Raw genomic sequence first — 22,502 nt, 5'->3', positions numbered from 1 at the left:
GTTTATTTTTGTTTTTATATCCATTTCTCTAGGAGGTGGGTCAAAAAGGATTTGCTGTGATTTATGTTCTAGAACGTTCTGCCTATGTTTTCCTCTAAACGTTTTATAGTGTCTGGCCTTATATTTAGGTCTTTAATATATTTTGAGCTTATTTTTGTGTATGGTATTAGGGAGTGTTCTAATTTCATACTTTTACATGTACCTGTCCAGTTTTCCCAGCACCACTTATTGAAGAGGCTGTCTTTTCTCCACTGTGTATGCTTGCCTCCTCCATATGTGCGTGGGTTTATCTCTGGGCTTTCTATCCTGTTCCATTGACCTATATTTCTGTTTCTGTGCCAGTACCATGCTGTGTTGATTACTGTAGCTTTGTAGTATAGTCTGAAGTCAGGGAGCATGATTCCTCCAGCTCCATTTTTCGTTCTCAAGATTGCTTTGGCTATTCGGGGTCTTTTGTGTTTCCATACTAATTGTGAAAATTTTTGATCTAGTTCTGTGAAAAATGCCAGTGGTAGTTTGATAGGGATTGCATTGAGTCTGTAGATTGCTTTGGGTAGTAGAGTCATTTTCACAATGTTGATTCTTCCAATCCAAGAACATGGTATATCTCTTAATCTATTTGTATCATCTTTAATTTCTTGCATCAGTGTCTTATAATTTTCTGCATACAGGTCTTTTGTCTCCTTAGGTAGGTTTATTCCTAGATATTTTATTCTTTTTGTTGCGTGGTAAATGAGAGTGTTTTCTTGATTTCACTTTCAGAATTTTCATCATTAGTGTATAAGAATGCCAGAGATTTCTGTGGATTAATTTTGTATCCTGCTACTTTACCAAATTCATTGATTAGCTCTAGTAGTTTTCTGGTAGCATCCTTAGGATTCTCTATGTATAGTATCATGTCATCTGCAAGCCGTGACAGGTTTACTTCTTCTTTTCCAATTTGGATATCTTTTATTTCTTTTCCTTCTCTGATTGCTGTGGCTAAAAGTTCCAAAACTACGTTGAATAAGAGTGGTGAGAGTCGGCAACCTTGCCTTGTTCCTGATCTTAGTGGAAATGGTTTCAGTTTTTCACCATTAAGGACGATGTTGGCTGTGGGTTTGTCATATATGGCCTATACTCTGTTGAGGAAAGTTCCCTCTATGCCTACTTTCTGCAGGGTTTTTATCATAAATGGGTGTTGAATTTTGTCAAAAGCTTTCTCTTCATCTATTAAGATGATCATATGGTTTTTCTCTTTCAATTTGTTAATGTGGTGTATCACGTTCATTGATTTGCGTATATTGAAGAATCTTTGCATTCCTGGAATAAACCCCACTTGATCATGGTGTATGATCCTTTTAATGTGCTGTTGGATTCTGTTTGCTAGTATTTTGTTGAGAATTTTTGCATCTATGTTCATCAGCGACATTGGCCTGTAGTTTCTTTCTTTGTGACGTCTTTGTCTGGTTTTGGTATCAGGGTGATGGTGGTTTCATAGAATGAGTTTGGGAGTGTTCCTCCCTCTGCTATATTTTGGAAGAGTTTGAGAAGGATAGGTGTTAGCTCTTCTCTAAATGTTTAATAGAATTCGCCTATGAAGCCATCTGGTCCTGGGCTTTTGTCTGTTGGAAGATTTTTAATCACAGTTTCAATTTCATTGCTTTTGATTGGTCTCTTCATATTTTCTATTTCTTCCTGGTTCAGTCTCGGCAGGTTGTGCATTTCTAAGAATTTGTCCATTTCTTCCAGGTTGTCCATTTTATTGGCATAGAGTTGCTTGTAGTAATCTCTCATGATCTTTTGTATTTTCTGCAATGTCAGTTGTTACTTCTCCTTTTTCATTTCAATTTTATTGATTTGAGTCTTTTCCCTTTTTTTCTTGATGAGTCTGGCTAATGGTTTATCAATTTTGTTTGTCTTCTCAAGGAACCACTTTTAGTTTTATTGATCTTTGGTATCATTTCCTTCATTTCTTTTTCATTTATTTCTGATCTGATCTTTATGATTTCTTTTCTTCTGCTAAATTTGTTTTTTTCTGGTTCCTTCTCTAATTGCTTTAGGTGCAAGGTTAGGTTATTTATTTGAGATGTTTCCTGTTTCTTAAGGTAGGATTGTATTGCTATAAACTTCCCTCTTAGAACTCCTTTTCTGCATCCCATAGGGTTTGGGTTGTCGTGTCTCCATTGTCATTTGTTTCTAGGTATTTTTTGATTTTCTGTTTTATTTCTTCAGTGATCACTTCGTTATTAAGTAGTGTATTGTTTAGCCTCCATGTGTATGTAGTTTTTACAGATATTTTCCTGTAATTGATATCTAGTCTCATAGCATTGTGTTTGGAAAAGATACTTGATACGATTTCAATTTTCTTAAATTTACCGAGGCTTGATTTGTGACCCAAGGTATGATCTATCCTGGAGAATGTTCCATGAGCACTTGAGAAAAATGTGTATTCTGTTGTTTTTCGATGGAATGTCCTATAAATATCAATTAAGTCCATTTTGTTTAATGTATAATTTAAAGCTTGTGTTTCCTTATTTATTTTCATTTTGGATGATCTGTCCATTGGTGAAAGTGGGGTGTTAAAGTCCACTACTATGATTGTGTTACTGTCAATGTCCCCTTTTATGGATGTTAGTATTTGCCTTATGTATTGAGGTGCTCCTATGTTGGGTGCATACATATTTACAATTGTTATATCTTCTCCTTGGATAGATCCCTTGATCATTATGTAATGTCCTTCTTTGTCTCTTGTAATAGCATTTATTTTAAAGTATATTTCGTCTGATATAAGAATTAGTACTCCAGCTTTCTTTTGATTTCCATTTGCATGGAATATTTTTTTCTATCCCCTCAAGTTCAGTCTGTATGTGTCCCTAGGTCTGAAGTGGGTCTCTTGTAGACAGCATATATATGGGTCTTGTTTTTGTATCCATTCAGCCAGTCTGTGTCTTTTGGTGGGAGCATTTAATCCATTTACATTTAAGGTAATTATGGATATGTATGTTCCTATTCCCATTTTCTTAATTGATTTGGGTTTGTTATTGTAGGTCTTTTCCTTCTCTTGTGCTTCTTGCCCAGAGAAGTTCCTTTAGCATTTGTTGTAAAGCTGGATTGGTGGTGCTGAACTCTCTCAGCTTTTGCTTGTCTGTAAAGGTTTTAATTTCTCCATCAAATCTCAATGAGAGGGGGCTTCCCTGGTGGCGCAGTCATTGAGAATCTGCCTGCCAATGCAGGGGACACGGGTTCGAGCCCTGGTCTGGGGGGAATCCCACATGCCACGGAGCAACTGGGCCCGTGAGCCACAACTACTGAGCCTGCGCGTCTGGAGCCTGTGCTCCGCAACAAGAGAGGCTGCAATAGTGAGAGGCCCGCACACTGCGATGAAGAGTGGCCCCCGCTTGCCGCAACTAGAGAAAGCCCACGCACAGAAACAAAGACCCAACACAGCAAAAAATAAATAAATTAATTAATAAACTCCTACCCCCAACAACAAGAACAAAAAAAATCTCAATGAAATCCTTGCTGGGTAGAGTAATCTTTGTTGTAGGTTTTTCTCCTTCATCACTTTAAATATGTCCTACCACTCCCTTCTGGTTTGCAGACTTTCTGCTGAAAGATCAGCTGTTCACCTTATGGGGATTACCTTGTATGTTATTTGTTGTTTTTCCCTTGCTGCTTTTAATATATTTTCTTTGTATTTAATTTTTGATAGTTTCATTAATATGTGTCTTCACGTGTTTCTCCTTGGATTTATCCTCTATGGGACTCTCTGTGCTTCCTGGACTTGATTAACTATTTCCTTTCCCATATTAGGGAAGGTTTCAACTATAATCTCTTCCAATATTTTCTCAGTCCCTTTATCTTTCTCTTCTTCTGGGACCCCTATAAGTCGAATGTTGGTATGTTTAATGTTGTCTCAGAGGTCTCTGAGACTGTCCTCAGTTCTTTTCATTCTTTTTTCTTTATTCTGCTCTGCAGTAGTTATTTCCACTGTTTTACCTTCCAGGTCACTTATCTGTTCTTCTGCCTCAGTTATTCTGCTATTGATTCCTTCTAGAGTATTTTTAATTTCATTTATTGTGTTGTTCATCGTTGCGTGTTTCCTCTTTAGTTCTTCTAGGTCCTTGTTAAATGTTTCTTGCATTTTGTCTATTCTATTTCCAAGATTTTGGATCACCTTTACTATCATTTTTCTGAATTCTTTTTCAGGTAGACTGCCTATTTCCTTTTCATTTGTTAGGTCTGGTGGGTTTTTACCTTGCTCTTTCATCTGCTGTGTGTTTTTCTGTCTTCTCATTTTGCTTATCTTACTGTGTTTGGGGTCTCCGTTTTGCAGGCTGCGGGTTCGTAGTTCCAGTTGTTTTTGGTGTCTGTCCCCAGTGGCTAAGGTTGGTTCAGTGGGTTGTGTAGGCTTCCTGGTGGAGGGGACTAGTGCCTGTGTTCTGGTGGATGAGGCTGGATCTTGTCTCTCTGGTGGGCAGGTCCATGTCTGGTGGTGTGTTTTGGGGTGTCTGTGGCCTTATTATGATTTTAGGCAGCCTCTCTGCTAATGGATGGGGCTGTGTTCCTGTCTTGCTAGTTGTTTGACATAGGATGTCCAGCACTGTAGCTTGCTGGTCGTTTAGTGAAGCTGGGTGTTGGTGATGAGATGGAGATCTTCAGGAGATTTTCGCCATTTGATATCATGTGGAGCTGGGAGCAGTGTCCTGAAGTTGGCTCTCCCACCTCAGAGGCACAGCCCTGACGCCTGGCTGCAGCAGCAAGAGTTTTTCATCCACATGGCTCAAAATAAAAGGGAGAAAGTGTAGAAAGAAAGAGAATAAAATAAAATAAAGTAACATAAAATAAATTCATTAAAATAAAAATATTAAGAAAAAAAAATTTTTTTAAGTAAAACAAAACAAAACAACACAAAAATGTACAGACAGAACCCTAGGACAAATGGTGAAAGCAAAGCTATACAGACAAAATCTCACACAGAAGCATACACATACACACTCACAAAAAGAGGAAAAGGGGAAAAAATCATAAATCTTGCTCTCAAAGTCCACCTCCTCTATTTGGGATGATTTGTTGTCTATTGAGGTATTCCACAGATGCAGGTACATCAAGTTGATTGTGGAGATTTAATCCGCTGCTTCTGAGGCTGCTGGGAGAGATTTCCCTTTCTCTTCTTTCTTCTCACAGCTCCCAGGGCTCAGCTTTGGATTTGGCCCCGCCTCTGCGTGTAGGTCGCCGGAGGGCATCTGTTCTTCGCTCAGACAGGACGGGGTTAAAGCAGCCGCTGATTCGGGGGCTCTGGCTCACTCAGGTTGTGGGGAGGGAGGGGTACGGCTGCATGGTGAGCCTGCGGCGCAGAGACCAGCGTGACGTTGCACCAGCCTGAGGCGCGCCGTGTGTTCTCCCGCGGAAGTTGTCCCTGAATCACGGGACCCTGGCAGTGGTGGGCTCCACAGGCTCCTGGGAGGGGAGGTGTGAATAGTAACCTGTGCTCGCACACAGGTTTCTTGGTGGCGGCAGCAGCAGCCTTGGCGTCTCATGCCCATCTCTGTGGTCCGCGCTGATAGCCACCGCTTGCGCCCGTTTCTGGAGCTCCTTTCAGCAGTGCTCTGAATCCCCTCTCCTCGCGCACCAGGAAACGAAGAGGCAAGAAAAAGTCTCTTGCCTCTTCGGCAGGTCTAGACTTTTTCCCGGACTCCCTCCCGGCTAGCCGTGGTACACTAGCCCCCTTCAGGCTGTGTTCACGCTGCCAACCCCAGTCCTCTCCCTGGGATCCGACCGAAGCCCGAGCCTCCGCTCCCAGCCCCGCTCGCCCCGGCGGGTGAGCAGACAAGCCTCTCGGGCTGGTGAGTGCTGGTCGGCACCGATCATCTGTGTGGGAATCTCTCCACTTTGCCCTCCGCACCCCTGTTGCTGTGCTCTCCTCTGCGGCTCTGAAGCCTTCCCCCTCCGCCACCCACAGTCTCGGCCCGCGAAGGGGCTTCTAGTGAGTGGAAACCTCTCCTCCTTCACGGCTCCCTCCCACTGGTGCAGGTCCTGTCCCTATTCTTTTGTCTCTGTTTTTTCTTGTTTCTTTTGCCCTACCCGGGTACGTGGGGACTTTCTTGACTTTTGGGAGGTCTGAGGTCTTCTGCCAGCGTTCAGTGGGTGTTCTATAGGAGCAGTTCCACGTGTAGATGTATTTCTGATGTATCTGTGGGGAGGAAGGTGACCTCCGCATCTTTTCTGCCATCTTCCTCAACTTCTCTGTGTAAACTGAATTTAATTGACATCTCTCTGAACCAAACAAATGGAGATGTAATTAACACTGTTTCTGTTAACTCTAATCCTGGCTGAGGGAGGGGAGGCATCCCCATAGCTGGAGCAGGTAGCAAAGTACAGAGCCACAGGGGCGAGCCAAAGTCAAGAATAATTTTTGAAAATACAGGAGACAAAATGTGCCAGTAAATATGGTAGTCTTTCCATTTTAAAGATGGAGGAAATAAAGATCCTAAAGGCTATATATCTGAAGATAACAAAAAGTTGAATTTGAAATTTTCTATTTTGAGTTCTGTATTTTTGTCATTCACCTGTAATATTATAAATGCATGTTTAACATGTAGAATAATCTCTGTATGTTAAGCATACTTAAATTTGTCCTTTTAGAGTCCTAAAGTGCCTCACCAACATTTTTATGGTGACAGCCGTTCTGGACTCACATGAAGTAGTTAATGAATAATACAAAGGACTGATTTTAGAATACATTCTATAGGCAATCACTGGGATTTTTACATCACTGTCCTTTTATATAATGGGAGTAAATAAATATATGAGCCAACATAAAATTATAAATGCATATTAAGGGGATGGCTATGTTCCCTTATATTTCCTAATAATTGCATAAATTAATAACTTCAGTTAAATAGAAATAATCTAACGTATGAAGCAGTATTTAGATTTTTAAAATTTTCATTGAGACATTTCCTCCAGTTATGTTTCATATGATACAACTGTAATGACTATTTCTCCTCTATTAGTTTTCTGTCAAGCATTTTTCCTATCTTTCTATCATCTCTCTATCATCTGTCTTTCTATCATGCATCCATCTACCCTCCACTCATTCATTCAAGAAATGTGTGTTGACAGACAGAAAACAAACTTATGGTTACCAAGGGGGAAAGGGGGTGGGGGAGGGATAAATTAGGAGTTTGGGATTAGCAGATATAAACTACTGTATATAAAATAGATAAACAACAAGATCCTACTTTATAGCACAGGGAACTATATTCAATATCCTGTAATAAGCCATAATGGAAAAGAATATGAAAAAGAATATATATATATATGTATATATATCTGAGTCATTTTGCTGTACACCAGAAAATAACACAACATTGTAAACCAACTACATTTCAATTAAAAAAAAAAAAAGACATATGTATTGAGTCTTTGTGATATCCCAGGCTCTATAACTTAATGAAAGAGATAAATTTGGAACTGATTACAGATCCCAAATTAAACCTTAACTTTTACCATATCGCTTTCCTTGGCCATCTCCAAGTCACCACTCCTTCCCTTGGCCTCAGGTAGCACTTATTTTCACAGGACTTTATTTAAGGATTTAATTACTGAGTTCTTTATAGAACATTTTAACTATTTCACCACATGCTTGCCTAGACCTTATTGTCTAATGCTTGCATAGACCTTATTGTCTAATATAGTGGGTTTTTTCTGTTTTGTTTGTTTGTTTTTTGTGGTACACAGGCCTCTCTCACTGTTGTGGCCTCTCCCATTGCGGAGCACAGGCTCCGGACGCGCAGGCTCAGCGGCCATGGCTCACGGGCCCAGCCTCTCCACTGCATGTGGGATCTTCCCGGACCGGGGCACAAACCCATGTCCCCTGCATCGGCAGGCAGACTCTCAACCACTGCGCCACAAGGGAAACCCTAATGTAGTGTTTTTATATCTAGATGCTTTACCACCTGCTGATAGAAAAGTATTTTCAAGAGTGATGAATCAACTGGGTTGATGCCATAGTTACAAAGACGATTCCTCCCACTCCTCCTGTTCTTTCTCTTGTATTTCCAGGTCTGCAAGAGTGTCAGACAGATAGCTGGTGCCTAACAAATGCCCAGAGAATGAATCAGTGAGTAAGAGATGAATTACCTCTTCTCCCTCCTCATCCTCTCTGTTATACTTATGAGTACTTTCCTTACAACAGATACTTTTGATGGAGCTATTTTTAGGAGGCACAGTTTTCAATCTATAGAATTTTTCCAGTGGTCTCAAAAGTTTGTAGAATGAAGAAAGCATTGAATGAATAAACGAATGAAAAACTCATTCCTGTATTTTTCTCGCCAACAATTTGGAGATTGTGACACACATAAAAGCTTAAAAATTTCACAGCAAAATTTTGCTTTTAACCAGTTGGCATGCAAGTGATGATTTCAGGTATATGGTGCATACTAAGCATTCAATAAATGGCACCTATGACCAAAGTCCTGAACAATGTCACCCTATAAGGAAGGCTCCTAGTATTTCTGGGAGCTAAAGCACACCGTAGAAGGATCATGCTTGGGGTAGAGCTGCAGCTACCAATAACTTCAAATGTCCCCAACGCCCCACCACACATACACCAAAAAGCAAGTTCCACAGTGGCAGAGACTTGGCCTGTTAGTTTTGCTGTGGAATCCTAAGGGCCCAGCACATAGTAGGCCCTCAATAAATATTTGTTGAGTGAATGAACAGATATTCTGCAGAAGCGTTTAAGAAGTGTCCAGTGTATGTAGTCATTCTCCTGGCTTTCCCTCCCTCTACCCACATATGTTCAAAATCTCAGGCCCTATCCCTGAACTACTAAATCACAATTTGCATTTTACCACGATTCCCTTGATTCTTCACATGCATCCTGATTATGAGAAGCACTCCTATAAGACACATCAAGTTCACTTTCCTGCCCCCCCACCAACTGATAAAACTTCTGAACCCAAACTAATGCCACATTCAAGTTTATATGGCTGGTTGCTTGTAGGGTCAGTGTTTTTGAAAACTAAGAACTGGAGTCAGATGCTAGGATTTGATCTCTCTCAGCCTCTTTCTTTTCCCCCTTTCTTCCTCCCCATTTGCTCCCTCTCTGGCAATGAAGTCGTATTACACAGAGGAACAGGACACAGTCAAAATTTCTAGGCTAATTTACTTTTTTTTTTTTTTTACTGTTAAAGGATATTAGCCTGGGCAGACTGAAAAGCAAAATAGTCATCTCCTGTTTTTACACACCTTGCTGCCTCTTTGCACTCTGCATGACCTCCTTACACTTCCTTGTGAATCTTCTGGAAGAGACAAGACTCAATATTTGCTGAGTATCTGGCTTACGCAGGTGCCCTAGGTCGAGCTTACTCATTTAATCTTTATGCCAACAAGAAATATAGTCATGGGAGGGGAGCACGGAGTCAGGTTCACTGTCAGCTCCCATCAACATGTCCTCCAAAACTTGTACTTTTCAATGACATTCTCAATGTTCATTATTGTCATGACTACTGAGCAGAATATGAAGATATGTTAGAGACATGAAAAACAAAAAGGCAGTTCAGAGACCTTTGGAGAAAATTGTCAGGAGTATAGCCATGTTTTCCAGGTTAGCTCCAATCTAAACAATATCCCAAGGTCTTACCCAAGCCCATTCTCTGCTTCCATTTCCAGCATTTTCAAACTCAGCTACCTCGCTGATAACAAACCTAAGAGACAGTTAGCCACTATCCTTTTCTGGCACAGGACACTGGGGCTCCAATGGACTTAGCTTCTTGCCCAAGATTGCAGAAACTTTTCGCTTTTCTGATTCTCAATAGTCCTTTCCATTCTGCCATCATGTCAAGTCTTCTGTTGGCCACTCAGCACTGCTTCCGCTCTTATGTGCTCCCCCTTACATCCTAAAGACAGGAAGCCTGAGGTGTACGTTCCCACAGATCTCGGCCAGCAGTTTTCAGTGTAAGAGCCCACTAAATACTCAAGATACACATCTTTCAGATATCACATTAGTGAAGCTGTCTTATCGTGTCCCATTGGGTGGCACATGATCTTTATTTGCCGAATTACAGATGATAACACTGATCATTTGAGTAAGATGGTGCCTGCTAGTTTTCTCTGCTGTAAAGTTCCTTTTTTTCTTTGTAATTAGTAGGTATTTGTGTGGAAATATCTGGAGACTGTGTAAATATCCTGTTCCCTATATGTCCCTTGGCTGAATAACTTGAATGTTTGCCAAATGCCAATTTTTTATTTTCATTTTTCCTCCTACATTTATTCACAGGCATTCTACTGGAAGTAAAAGCTCTACCTTCTCTGTGTTTAATTATATCTGTGTGGAATCATGGATTCATATTTTATTCAATGGATTATAATCTATTGTTATCTTTTTAAAAAAAATCCAAAATCATGGGATTTGGATGAAAGTAACTGGGATTACTGGGCATCCTGTATTTCTGCAACTTCCCGACTCCATGAAAGCCAGTAGAAAAACCAAGAGCCAGCAACAGCCTTCCCTGACCTTTGTTTGCCCAACACCTCCAAATGTTTTTTAAGCATCTAAATCCTTCTATTAATTCCCTTCCTGTCAGCATGCCTAGAATAGTTTCTATTTTTCTCATCAATCCCTCACTAAGACAAACATAAGGACAGCCTTTCACTCCTGTCCTTGAGCAGCCATTCTATCCTAGACATCATTCTCTATAAAAGCACCCATATTTATAAATATTTATTTATTTGTCAGCTTCTCCTTTATAAACTAAATTATTTCATGGTAGAGGTCATAACATAAATTTTGTTATCACTATTCCTAGCACATAGAAGATGCTTGATAACTAGCAGCTGACTGAATGGACCAAGCTCATACTACTTAGAAAAGAAATATTTCATTACTAAATACCATTTACCTATTTCCAGGATTGGTTCCTTTCAAGAAATGCACACACACAGAATGGGATCACTGAGATAAGAATGGTCCTAAGCACTGAAACTCCAGTGAAGAGATTGAAGGATAGAGTAGGGGTATATGAGGAATTAAAGGAAAATTTCTCTTGTCTGAAAGCTACTGGAACAACCAGAGATACAACATCCCTAGGTCAAGGGAATGGCTTCTGTTGCTATTCCTTAAAGTTGGCTTTAAGTATATTAAGGGATCCTAACAATTTTATTGAATGTCCTTTTATATATCCATAGCCCAGGTCATATCCTACATCTGTTTTTCTTTCTCTCATAACTGTGTGTGTGTTGTTTTGTTTGTTTGGTTTTTTGGTTTGTTTGTTTCTTTGTTTTTGCGGTACACGGGCCTCTCACTGTTGTGGCCTCTCCCGTCGCGGAGCAACAGGCTCCGGACGCACAGGCACAGTGGCCATGGCTCACGGGCCCAGCTGCTCCACAGCATGTGGGATCTTCCCGGACCGGGGCACGAACCTGTGTCCCCTGCATCGGCAGGCGGACTCTCAACCACTGCGCCACCAGGGAAGCCCTGTGTGTGTTTTTTTTAACAGATGTTTCATGATTCTTCCTGACTCACATCTGAACCCAATGGTTTATACTCTTATTGAAGGACAATAATCTCAGATATTCACGTATGTATTTTGTTACAGGTATATAACTGAAATGTCTTTCCTTTACCATTCTGCCACACTTTATCCCAAATAGACCATTCTATACTCATATACTCAGAGAAGAAATATAACAGGAAAACAGTTTCTGATCACCATGGACTTTGTTTCAAAAGGTCAGATGAAAGAAAATTGTGGGGTGGGAAAAAGGTAATAGCAGTGTGGCACATCTAGGCAGGAGGCACCACTAAAGCCTCACCAGTTTGTGTGTTCAAAGTCAAGAGTTTGGGCCTAAAAGGCCATGCTCACTAGGGGCTCATCATACCATGATTGCCTATGTGGACACATAACTTGTTGAACAGAGGAAGTCTCCCACCAAAAGCTGGGTGGATAATCTGTTAGATTCTAGAGCCTTAGCACATCCTGAAACAATTAAATTTCACTTCCCTACAGACTAATGGAATGGGCTTTTGAGCCAGAAATAAAATCAACTTACAGCAATAAAATGTTACATTTAACACACCCTGAATTTGTAGATTGAGAATCACACCTGCTACAAAATCAAGAACTCAGACTGTTACTTAAAGAGCTGCTCTATATCATAATTCTCAGTCCAAAACTACCAGATTTGGGGCTTTGCAACCATTCCACTCAGTTGGAAACAAAGAATGGCTTAATCCATGACTGGCTGCAGATTGACCAGCACTAGAAGGAAATAACCAACAGGTGGAGCAACAGAGGGTCTCTTGGTTTAAATGGAAGAAATAACAACACAAGTCCAAATTATCATAGAAGAAAAAGAATCAAGTAAAACTTTGGCAATCAGTTAGTCAATGAACTTCCAAATTCAAAATAAGGATTTACAGGCTGTTTATGAATATAATACCTGTCATTAAAACAATGATTATTAATGCTGAGCCCTGTTCTAAATGATTTAACCCACATAATCATGACCACAAGCCTACAAAGTAGGTTATTAGTCCCATTTTACAGACAAAGATATCGAGATACATAAGGACTATGTGACTCACCCAAGGTTGTGATGATGGTGAGTAGCAGCTCTGACTTGAACCCAGTCATTCTAGCTCAGAGTCCAACTTGACCACCATGCAATGCTGTCTTTGCCCACAAAAGCTCAACTATTTTGAATGGGATAACCCCAAAGGAAGACATTATCAAGTCCACTCCCTTTATTTTAAAGATGACGAAACAGTACCAAAGAGGATTAAGACATTTGCTCAGTGTCTTATGGCTCAATATATCACTCATCTTTGTTTTATGACAAATAATACTCATTGTCAATCAAATTAATCATTTTGCTTTTAACGTTTCCCAAAGGGCAAATCAAAAGTTTAAAACCCAGCCTTTTACAACCTTCCAGGAATTGTACCTCAGCTTCTCTAGAGCTGATATGAGACGTGAGGGACAGGAGGCCAAGTAGTCTCAGAGGCCAGGTGAAGCACCCTGATGGATCATCTCCAGGTGGCAGGAAGCAAAATGGTGCCAAGAAGACACTTAACAGTGGAACAGGCAAAGAGCTCAGAAAGAGGAAACCCAGGGACTTTACTGTGGTCATTCAAGAATCAGGAAATTTGATTCTGAGCAATTTTTTCCTCTACTCTTATTGAAATACCTAGAATTAGAAACCTCTACTTTGGAAATATGATCTTTATGCTGTTCTATTTAGGTTCCATCAATTACAAAATAATATTCCTATGGAAAATACTTCATGCTCCCCAAAGCAATGAAATCACTGTGATTTTCCCTTGTCCTTTAGTAAAGGCTAGCATGTAACTGTACCATCTCCTTGGCAGGTCCAAAGTCCCCATGACAAAATCAAAGCATGATTAAAATAAATAAGACCCACTTCTGTCTCCTGAAGAAGAATGATCTAACTGTGGGCAGAATTTTTAAAAATCCATCATGGGGGTAAGATGTTGCAGTAAGAAATCTGTTTTATTTAGCTCACTGGGCATTCAGAGACCTTGCATCCTAATCCCCTTCACCTTGGTTGTGTTGACATGTCCTGTCATTGATAAACTCAGACCTGCATTATAACAACCGCTGAAAGCTGAATCAGATGATATTAGAAAAAAATGTCACTCACTGGCTTCTAACCTTTTCAACCCTTATTTCTATTTCCATCCTAGGAATATTCTCACTGCTTGTACAAAAAAAGATGATGATAAATAAGAGGAATCTGTCCACTTATAAAGACATGCTTAAGAGTGAAAACAGAGGTAAGTAAGTATTGAACTTTTGTTGAGAAGGCTGCTGACAAAGCCCCCAAAACAAGGTCATTTAAGAAGACTTAAGTTGAGGAATTGGGCCTGAGCAGGAAGAAAATAAAATGAAAATTCTTGGTACCAGAACCCTATATTGTTTTAAGTTAAGAGAGAAAATGTGCTGTATACATGGAATGTATCTCTAGTGTGATTATAAGGGTCCTCTTTATTAAATCAGAAAAGAAATAACAGATTTGAAAATTAAAGTAAAAGGCCCAGAGAGAAGAAACACATGTTTAAGTTTTTAGACATCTACTTGAATTTGAATGCTCTCTAACACATTTATTAAATTTCAATTAAATTGAATTTGGCATGGAAAATAAACTAATAAAATGGTTAGTGTTGTCCAAAAAGACACTAAAAGGGAGATATGAATTCATGATCAACCTAATCAGATTACATCTCTTTTCACTTTCCCTTTGAAGGAGCCTGGCTCTGGGGACCTTACACAACCAGGCAGACAACTAACCTTGACGTGCTTTCAGACAATCTATGGAACAAAGCATAGAGTAAATGAGAGGTAGTGAGCAGCTCACTCCTGGCTCTTAAGGTTTTCCAGTATCTGCCACCCTGGCATATGCAGATGATGTGGGACTTACCGCATTAAAATTGGGGAAGAGGTTGACTGCGGCCGCAGTGTCAAGAGGAAAGGGAAGAAACGGTTTAATATCCAGCGATGGTTGCAAAGGAGGGGCTGGTGGACGGACCAGGGCTGGGAGAGCGGGGCTCTGGCATGTACCACCTGCACAGAGGAGAACAAAGGGAGCGATCAGGGACATGGTGCATATTAAACACACAACACACAAACACCAAGGTCTCTTTTGAGACCAAAAGGCCAGCTTTATGGGTCACTGGAAAAAACAAGACATGGAGTGTATTGACCTCAACTGGGAACCGGCCAACGAGCAGATGTGCCATTAAGCAGAGAAAACCAGTTGAGCCGCTCCTTTTTCCCTCTTGGATTAGAACTATCTGGTTGCATAAGGAATTGTTAACATTTCAAACATTTCATACTCCCCAATCCATCCTTCTTTTCCTGCCTACAACCTACAACGGGACTGAGTCTGCTACAAATCTATAAGCAACATCCCTTGATTCAAAGGGAAAGTCCCTCCAATGCTCCCCCATCCCTCTTTGAAAACTAACTCCTGCTCAAAATATACATGCAGTCTGAGGGATTCTTTTACAGAACTGCTCTTTTCCACCGCATCCAAAACTCTGGCAGCAAGATGACATGAACCTGGCACAGAAAAGAAACTTAACGCAAATGCAGGCAGCTGTACCTTACTTCCCTGGCAACTGGAGGGTTAAACCCAGCAAATCCAGCTACATATCATGTGATCCCTGAGCTATTTAGCACCCCTGTGGCTTTAAACATTCAAGACTACCTGCCCCCTTCCTTCCCAGTCATAAGTAGGTGGAATTTAGAAGGTCACCAATGAGCAGGCAATGGAATATTATGGCAACACAGACAGCTCCCTTGCATACCAGTGGGCAAAGGCTGTTTGCAAGGGACTCCTACCTCTGCCCCCTGTTCTAGGATTCCACTGCATTCAGAAGCTGAAAGGAGCCCATCTCCCAGTTATGTCTCTCATACTTTGGTAACATTCCAAAGCATCAATTGGCTGTTAATTAAAGGCTGTTTGAATCCTAGGAAACTGTTAAAATATGCCAGCATTCTTCTAATCTGAGAGGCAAGCAATGGACTGTAAAAACCTGCTGGTGAGAATCCAAGAAGCATGAGGAAAACAAAATGCACTAGAATTATTCCTTTCTCATGGAAAAGAATTCCAGGAGACAGAAAAGAGAAGATGGCAGAGTAGGAGGATGTGAAGTTTGCATCTCCTGACAACTAGGGCTCCTACCAGGTGCTGGTGCAGGACCTCAGACACCTAAGGGGACAGGGGGAACCCCCGAGTGAGTGGGTAGGATGTGAAGTCAAGTGAGAGGGGAGGAGAAGTAGAGGCGGGAGGGGACCAATACACCTAAGTGGCAGTTGGGGGAGGGGAGGGGCCCACTCACTACGAGGGGATCATGGGGACATGGAGAGATGTTCGGGGGATCAGAGGATCAGAAGGGAACATGGCCAGCATCTCCTCTGCCCACTCGGGTCCTGGACTAAACCTCCGCACACCAAGGCCCCCTCCAGCTGTGTGGTGCTACGCCTAAGCCCTGCCCCCCACACCCCTAGGGCCTTTTCTGGCTGCTTGGGTCCTGAGCCTAGGTCTGCCCCCCACCTAAGCCCTGCCACCCCGCCTAAGCCCTGCCCCTCGCCTAAGCCCCACCCCACCTAAGCCCCTCCCTGCCTAGGCCCTGCCCCCACCTAAACTCCACTTCCCACAGCCATGGCCTTTTCCGGCCTTTTTTTTTGTTGTTTTTTTCTTGCTATTGTGGTTCTCTTTTACCTTGTTGTTGTTTCATTTATACGTTTATTTTTTATAACATATTTTTTATTTTTCTAATTTTATTTTACTTTTATTCTTTGTTATTGTTCTATTCCTTTTTTTCTTTGGCTGTGCCACCTGGCTTGCGTGATCTTGGTTCCCAGGCCAGGGGTTTGGCCCGAGCTCCTGTGGTGGGAGCTCTAAGTCCAAACCACTGGACTAACAGAGAACCTCAGACCCCAGGGAATATTAATCAGAGTGAGGCCTCCCAGAGGTCCTCATCTCAGCAACAAGACCCAGCTCTACCCACCTGCCTGCAAACTCCAATGCTGGAAGACTCAGGCCAAACAACCAGCAAGACAGGAACACAGCCCCACCCATCAAAAAAACAATGAGATGGCAAAAAAATATATTACAAAGGAACAAGGTAAAAAGCTACAAGACCAAATAAATGAAGAGGAAATAGGCAACCTACCTGAAAAAGAATTCAGAGTAATGATAGTAAGGATGATACAAAATCTCAGAAACAGAATGGAGAAAATAAAAGAAATTTTTAACAAGGACCTAGAATTTAAGAACAAGCAAACAGTGATGAACAACACAATAATTGAAATTAAAAATACTCTAGAAGGAATCAATAGCAGAATAACTGAGGCAGAAGAACGGTAAAGTGACCTGGAAGATAAAATGGTGGAAATAACTGCCGTGGAGCAGAATAAAGAAAAAAGAATGAAAAGAATTGAGGACAGTCTCAGAGCCCTCTGGGACTGCATTAAATGCACCAACATTCGAATTATAGGGGTGCCAGAAGAATAAGAGAAAGAGAAAGTGTCTGAGAAAATATTTGAAGAGATTATAGTCGAAAACTTCCCTAACATGGGAAAGGAAACAGCCACCCAAGTCCAGGAAGCGCAGAGAGTCCCATACAGGATAAACCTTAGTAGAAACACACCAGGACACATATTACTCAAACTAACAAAAATTAAATTCAAAGGAAAAATATTAAAAGCAGCAAGGGAAAAGCAACAAATAATATACAAGGGAATTCCCATAAGGTTTTCAGATGACTTTCAGCAGAAACTCTGCAGGTCAGAAGGCAGTGGCAGGATATATTTAAAGTGATGAAAGAGGAAAACCTACAACCAAGATTACTCTACCCAGCAGGATCTCATTAAGATTCAATGGAGAAATCAAAAGCTTCACAGACAAGCAAAAGCTAAGAGAATTCAGCACCACCAGACCAGCTTTACAACAAATGCTAAAGGAACTTCTCTAGGTGGGAAATACAAGAGAAGAAGAAGACCCACAGAAACAAACCCAAAACAAGTAAGAAAATGGTAATAGGAACACACACATCGATAATTGCCTTGAATGTAAATGGATTAAATGCTCCAACCAAAACACATAGACTGGCTGAATGCATATAAAAACAAGACCTGTATATATGCTGCCCACAAAAGACACACTTCAGACCTAGGGACACATGCAGACGGAAGGTGAGGGGTTGGAAAAAGATATTCCATGCAAATGGAAATCAAAAGAAAGCTGGAGTTGCAATTCTCATGTCAGACAAAATAGACTTTAAAATAAAGACTATTACAAGAGACAAGGGACAACATTACATAATGGTCCAGTGATCAACCCAAGAGGAAGATATAAGAATTGTAAATATTTATGCACCCAACATAGGAGCACCTCAATACATAAGGCAAATGCTAAAAGTCATAAAAGGGGAAAATGACAGTAACACAATAATAGTGGGGGACTTTAACACTCCACTTACACCAATGGACAGACCATCCCGACAGAAAATAAATAAGGAAACACAAGCTTTAAATTACACAACAGACCAAACACACTTAACTGATATTTATAAGACATTCCACCAGAAAATGGCAGAAAACACTTTCTTCTCAAGTGCACATGGAACATTCTCCAGGATAGATCACATCTTGGGTCACAAATCAAGCCTTGGAAAATTTAAGAAAACTGAAATCATATCGAGCATCATTTCCGACCACAATGCTATGAGATTAGAAATCAATTATAGGAAAAAAACTATAAAAAGCACAAACCCATGGAGGCTAAACAGTGCACTGCTAAATAAGCAAGAGATCACTGAAGAAATCAAAGAAGAAATTTTTAAAAACCTAGAAACAAATGACAATGAAAACACAATAACCCAAAACCTATGGGATGCAGCAAAAGCAGTTCTAAGATGGAAGTTTATAGCAATTCAATCTCACATCAAGAACAAGAAAAATCTCAAATAAACAATCTAACCTTACACCTAAGGGAACTAGAGAAAGAAGAAGAAGAAGAACAACAAAAAAACCCAAGTTAGTTATTAGGAAAGAAATCATAAAGGTCAGAGCAGAAATAACTGACATAGAAATGAAGACAACAAAAGCAAAGATGAATAAAACTAAACGTTGATTCTTTGAAAAGATAAACAAAATTGATAAACCTTTAGCCAGATTCATCAAGAAAAAAAGGGAGAGGACTGAAATCAATAAAATTAAAAATGAAAAAGGAGAAAAGGAGAAATTACAACTGACACCGCAAAAATACAAAGGATCATAAGAGACTACTACAAGCAACTCTATGCCAATAAAATGGACAACCTGGAAGAAATGGACAAATTCTTGGAAAGGTACAACTTTCCAAGACTGAACCAGGAAGAATTAGAAACTATAAACAGAAAAATCACAAGTAATGAAATTGAAACTGTAATTAAAAATTTTCCAACAAACAAAAGTACAAGACCAGATGGCTTCACAGGCGAATTCTATCAAACATTTAGAGAAGAGCTAACACCTATCCTTCTCAAACTCTTCCAAAAAATTGCAGAGGGAGGAACACTCCCAACCTCATTCTATGAGGCCACCATCATCCTGATACCAAAACCAGACAAAGATACCACAAAAAAGAGAAAATTATAGACCAATATAACTGATGAACATAAACGCAAAAATTCTCAACAAAATACTAACAAACAGAATCCAACAGCACGTTAAAAGGATCATGTACCATGGGATTTATCCCAGGAATGCAAGGATTCTTCAATATACACAAATCAATCAATGTGATACACCAATATTAACAAATTAAAGAATAAAAAACATGATCATCTCAATAGATGCAGAAAAAAGTTTTGACAAAATTCAACACCCAGTTATGATAAAAACTCTCCAGAAAGTGGGCATAGAGGGAATCTACCTCAATATAATAAAGGCCATATACGACAGACACACAGCAAACATTATTCTCAATATTATTCTCAATGGTGAAATACAGAAAGCATTTCCTTTAAGATCAGGAACAAGACAAGGAGGTCCACTCTCACCACTACTATTCAACAAAGTATTGGGAAGTCCTAACCACGGCAATCAGAGAAGAAAAAGGAATAAAAGGCATACAAATTGGAAAAGAAGAAGTAAATCTGTCACTTTTGCAGATGACATGATACTATACATAGAAAATCCTAAAAATGCCACCAAAAACCTAACAGATTTAATCAATGTATTTGAAATAGTTGCATTCCTATACACTAACAACAAAATATCAGAAAGAGAAATTAAGGAAACAATCCCATTTGCCAATGCAACAAAAAGAATAAAATACCTAGGAATAAACCTACCTAAGGAGGCAAAAGACTCGTATTCTGAAAACCATAAAACACTGATGAAAGAACTCAAAGATGACACAAACAGATGGAGAAATATACCATGTTCTTGGATTGGATGAATCAATATTGTGAAAATGACTATACTACCCAAAACATTCTACAGATTCAATGCAATCCCTATCAAATTACCAATGGCGTTCTTCACAGAATTACAACTAAAATTTTTACAATTTGTATGGAAACACAAAAGACCCTGAATAGCCAAAGCAATCTTGAGAAAGGAAAATGGATCTGGAGGCTCCCTCACTTCAGATTATACTACAAAGCTACAGATATCAAGACAGGATGGTACTGGCACAAAAACAGAAACATAGATCAATGGAACAGGATAGAAAGCCCAGAGATAAACCGACACACTTATAGTCACCTGATCTATGACAAAGGAGGTAAGGATATACAATGGAGAAAAGACAGTCTCTTCGATAAGTGGTTCTGGGAAAACTGGACAGCTACATGTAAAAGAATGAAATTAGAACACTCCCTAACACCATACATAAAAATAAACTCAAATGGATTAGAGACCTAAATGTAAGACCAGACACTATAAAACTCTTAGAAGAAAACATAGGAAGAACACCCTTTGACACAAATCACAGCAAGATCTTTTTTGATCCACCTTGTAGAGTAATGAAAATAAAAACAAAAATAAGCAAGTGGGACCTAATGAAACTTCAAAACTTTTGCACAGCAAAGGAAACCATAAACAAGACAAAAAGACAAACCTCAGAACGGGAGAAAATATTTGTAAAGGAAGCAATGGACAAAGGATTAATCCCCCAAAATATACAAACAGCTCATGGAGCTTAATATCAAACAAACAACCCAATCCAAAAATGGGCAGAAGACATAAATAGACATTTCTCCAAAGAAGACACACAGATGGCCAAGAGGCACATGAAAAGATGCTCAACATCACAAATTATTAGAGGAATGAAAATCAAAACTACAACGAGGTATCACCTCACACCAGTCAGAATGGCCATCATCAAAAAATCTACAAAAAATAAATGCTGCAGAGGGTGTGGAGAAAAGGGACCCCTCCTGCACTGTTGGTGGGAATGTAAATTGATACAGCCATTTTACATTCCTTAAAAAACTAAAAATAGAGCTACCATATGACACAGCAATCCCACTACTGGGCAGATACCAGGAGAAAACCATAATTCAAAAAGACCCATGTACCTCAGTGTTCATTGCAGCACTATTTACAATAGCCAGGACATGGAAGCAACCTAAATGTCCATCAACAGATGAATGGATAAAGAAGATGTGGTACATATATACAATGTTATATTACTCAGCCCTAAAAAGGAATGAAACTGGTTCATTTGTAGAGATGAGGATGGACCTAAAGTGTGTCACACAGAGTGCAGTAAGTCAGAAAGAGAGAAACAAATATCGTATATTAACGCATATATGTGGAATCTAGAAAAATGGTACAGATGAACCTATTTGCAGGGCAGGAATAGAAACGGAGACATAGATATAATGTGTTTCTGATGAGAACAGATATGATATCTGATGAGAACAGATATGTGGACACAGGGGGGAAAGGGGAGGGTGGGAACATTGGGAGATTAGGATTGACTTATATACACTACCATGTGTAAAGTAGATAGCTAGTGGGAACCTGCTATATAGCACAGGGAGCTCAGCTCAGTGCTGTGTGATGACCTAGATGGGTGGGATGGTGGGGGTGGAAGGGAGGTCCAGGAGGGAGGGGATATATCTATACATAGAGCTGATTCACTTCGTTGGGCATCAGAAACTAACAGAACATTGTGAAGCAATTATACTCCAATAAAAAAATAATAATAATTTTTAAAAAGGACAAAAAAAAAAAAAGGAAAAGTGAAGAAAGGCTCCTGTCTGTGTCACTTCCTTGCCTGTCATCTTGCTTTTAAAACAAAGTAGAGTGAGATCCCGTACAAATTATCTTTAGAAATCTCATGATCAGTTCTCGTCAACTGCACACAGACCATCATCTTGCCCTTCATCAGTTACCTGAACAAAGGTCAACATTTAAAAAATGATTCTGCAATGCTAAATCCAATGCTATTGGAGCAGAGTATCTACTAACAAGGTGGGTGACTTAATACCTAAAACAGAAGCCATCAGCACAGGATTTAATTAACCATACCCAAAAAACCATCAGCTCTCCTGGCCCTCCTGATTGGCTAATCATCTGAAGCCACATTAACAAAAACAGTATTTTTTTCCCCACTTTTTACTTCTCTCTTGAAATGTTCTTCACCAGCTACAAGGCCAACAACAGCCAGTTTGAAACAGCAAACCAATTAAATAAAAAGTAGTATGAGTCAGGAAATAGAGGGTCAATGTTAAAACAGAGATAAGAGCAAAATATAATAAGTCTCCATTCACCAGAGGACATCATAAACTTATTTTATTGTCCACCTGGTGGTATACTTTCTTAGAGAGGGCATTCATAAAACTTTGGTGATAGACCTGTCATGAATTTAGTATTGCTACCAATTTCTCTCTCTCTCTCTCTCGTTTTTTTCCAATTTCTCTTTTGATAAAAAGTTAAAGAACCAAAATAAAATGTTGGTTGGTGCCTCTTTAGAAAACTCAGAAGTCAAAT

At 39.9% G+C, this 22,502-nt stretch overlaps 1 protein-coding gene across 1 annotated transcript in view; it reads right to left on the bottom strand.

Annotated features, from left to right (window-relative positions):
- ZNF385D (zinc finger protein 385D) overlaps positions 1–22,502 on the bottom strand; it is a 334,430-nt gene that overhangs the window by 226,561 nt on the left and 85,367 nt on the right. The window contains exon 2 of the mRNA XM_065875748.1: positions 14,428–14,570. Within this exon, the coding sequence (XP_065731820.1) occupies positions 14,428–14,570 (143 nt within the window). The remainder of the gene's footprint in view (positions 1–14,427; positions 14,571–22,502) is intronic.

Source organism: Phocoena phocoena, chromosome 4 (assembly GCF_963924675.1).
Source record: "Phocoena phocoena chromosome 4, mPhoPho1.1, whole genome shotgun sequence".
Classification (NCBI taxonomy): Eukaryota; Metazoa; Chordata; class Mammalia; order Artiodactyla; family Phocoenidae; genus Phocoena; species Phocoena phocoena.
Note: the sequence above shows the minus strand (reverse complement) of the source record. Positions and strands in the feature narration are given on the sequence as shown.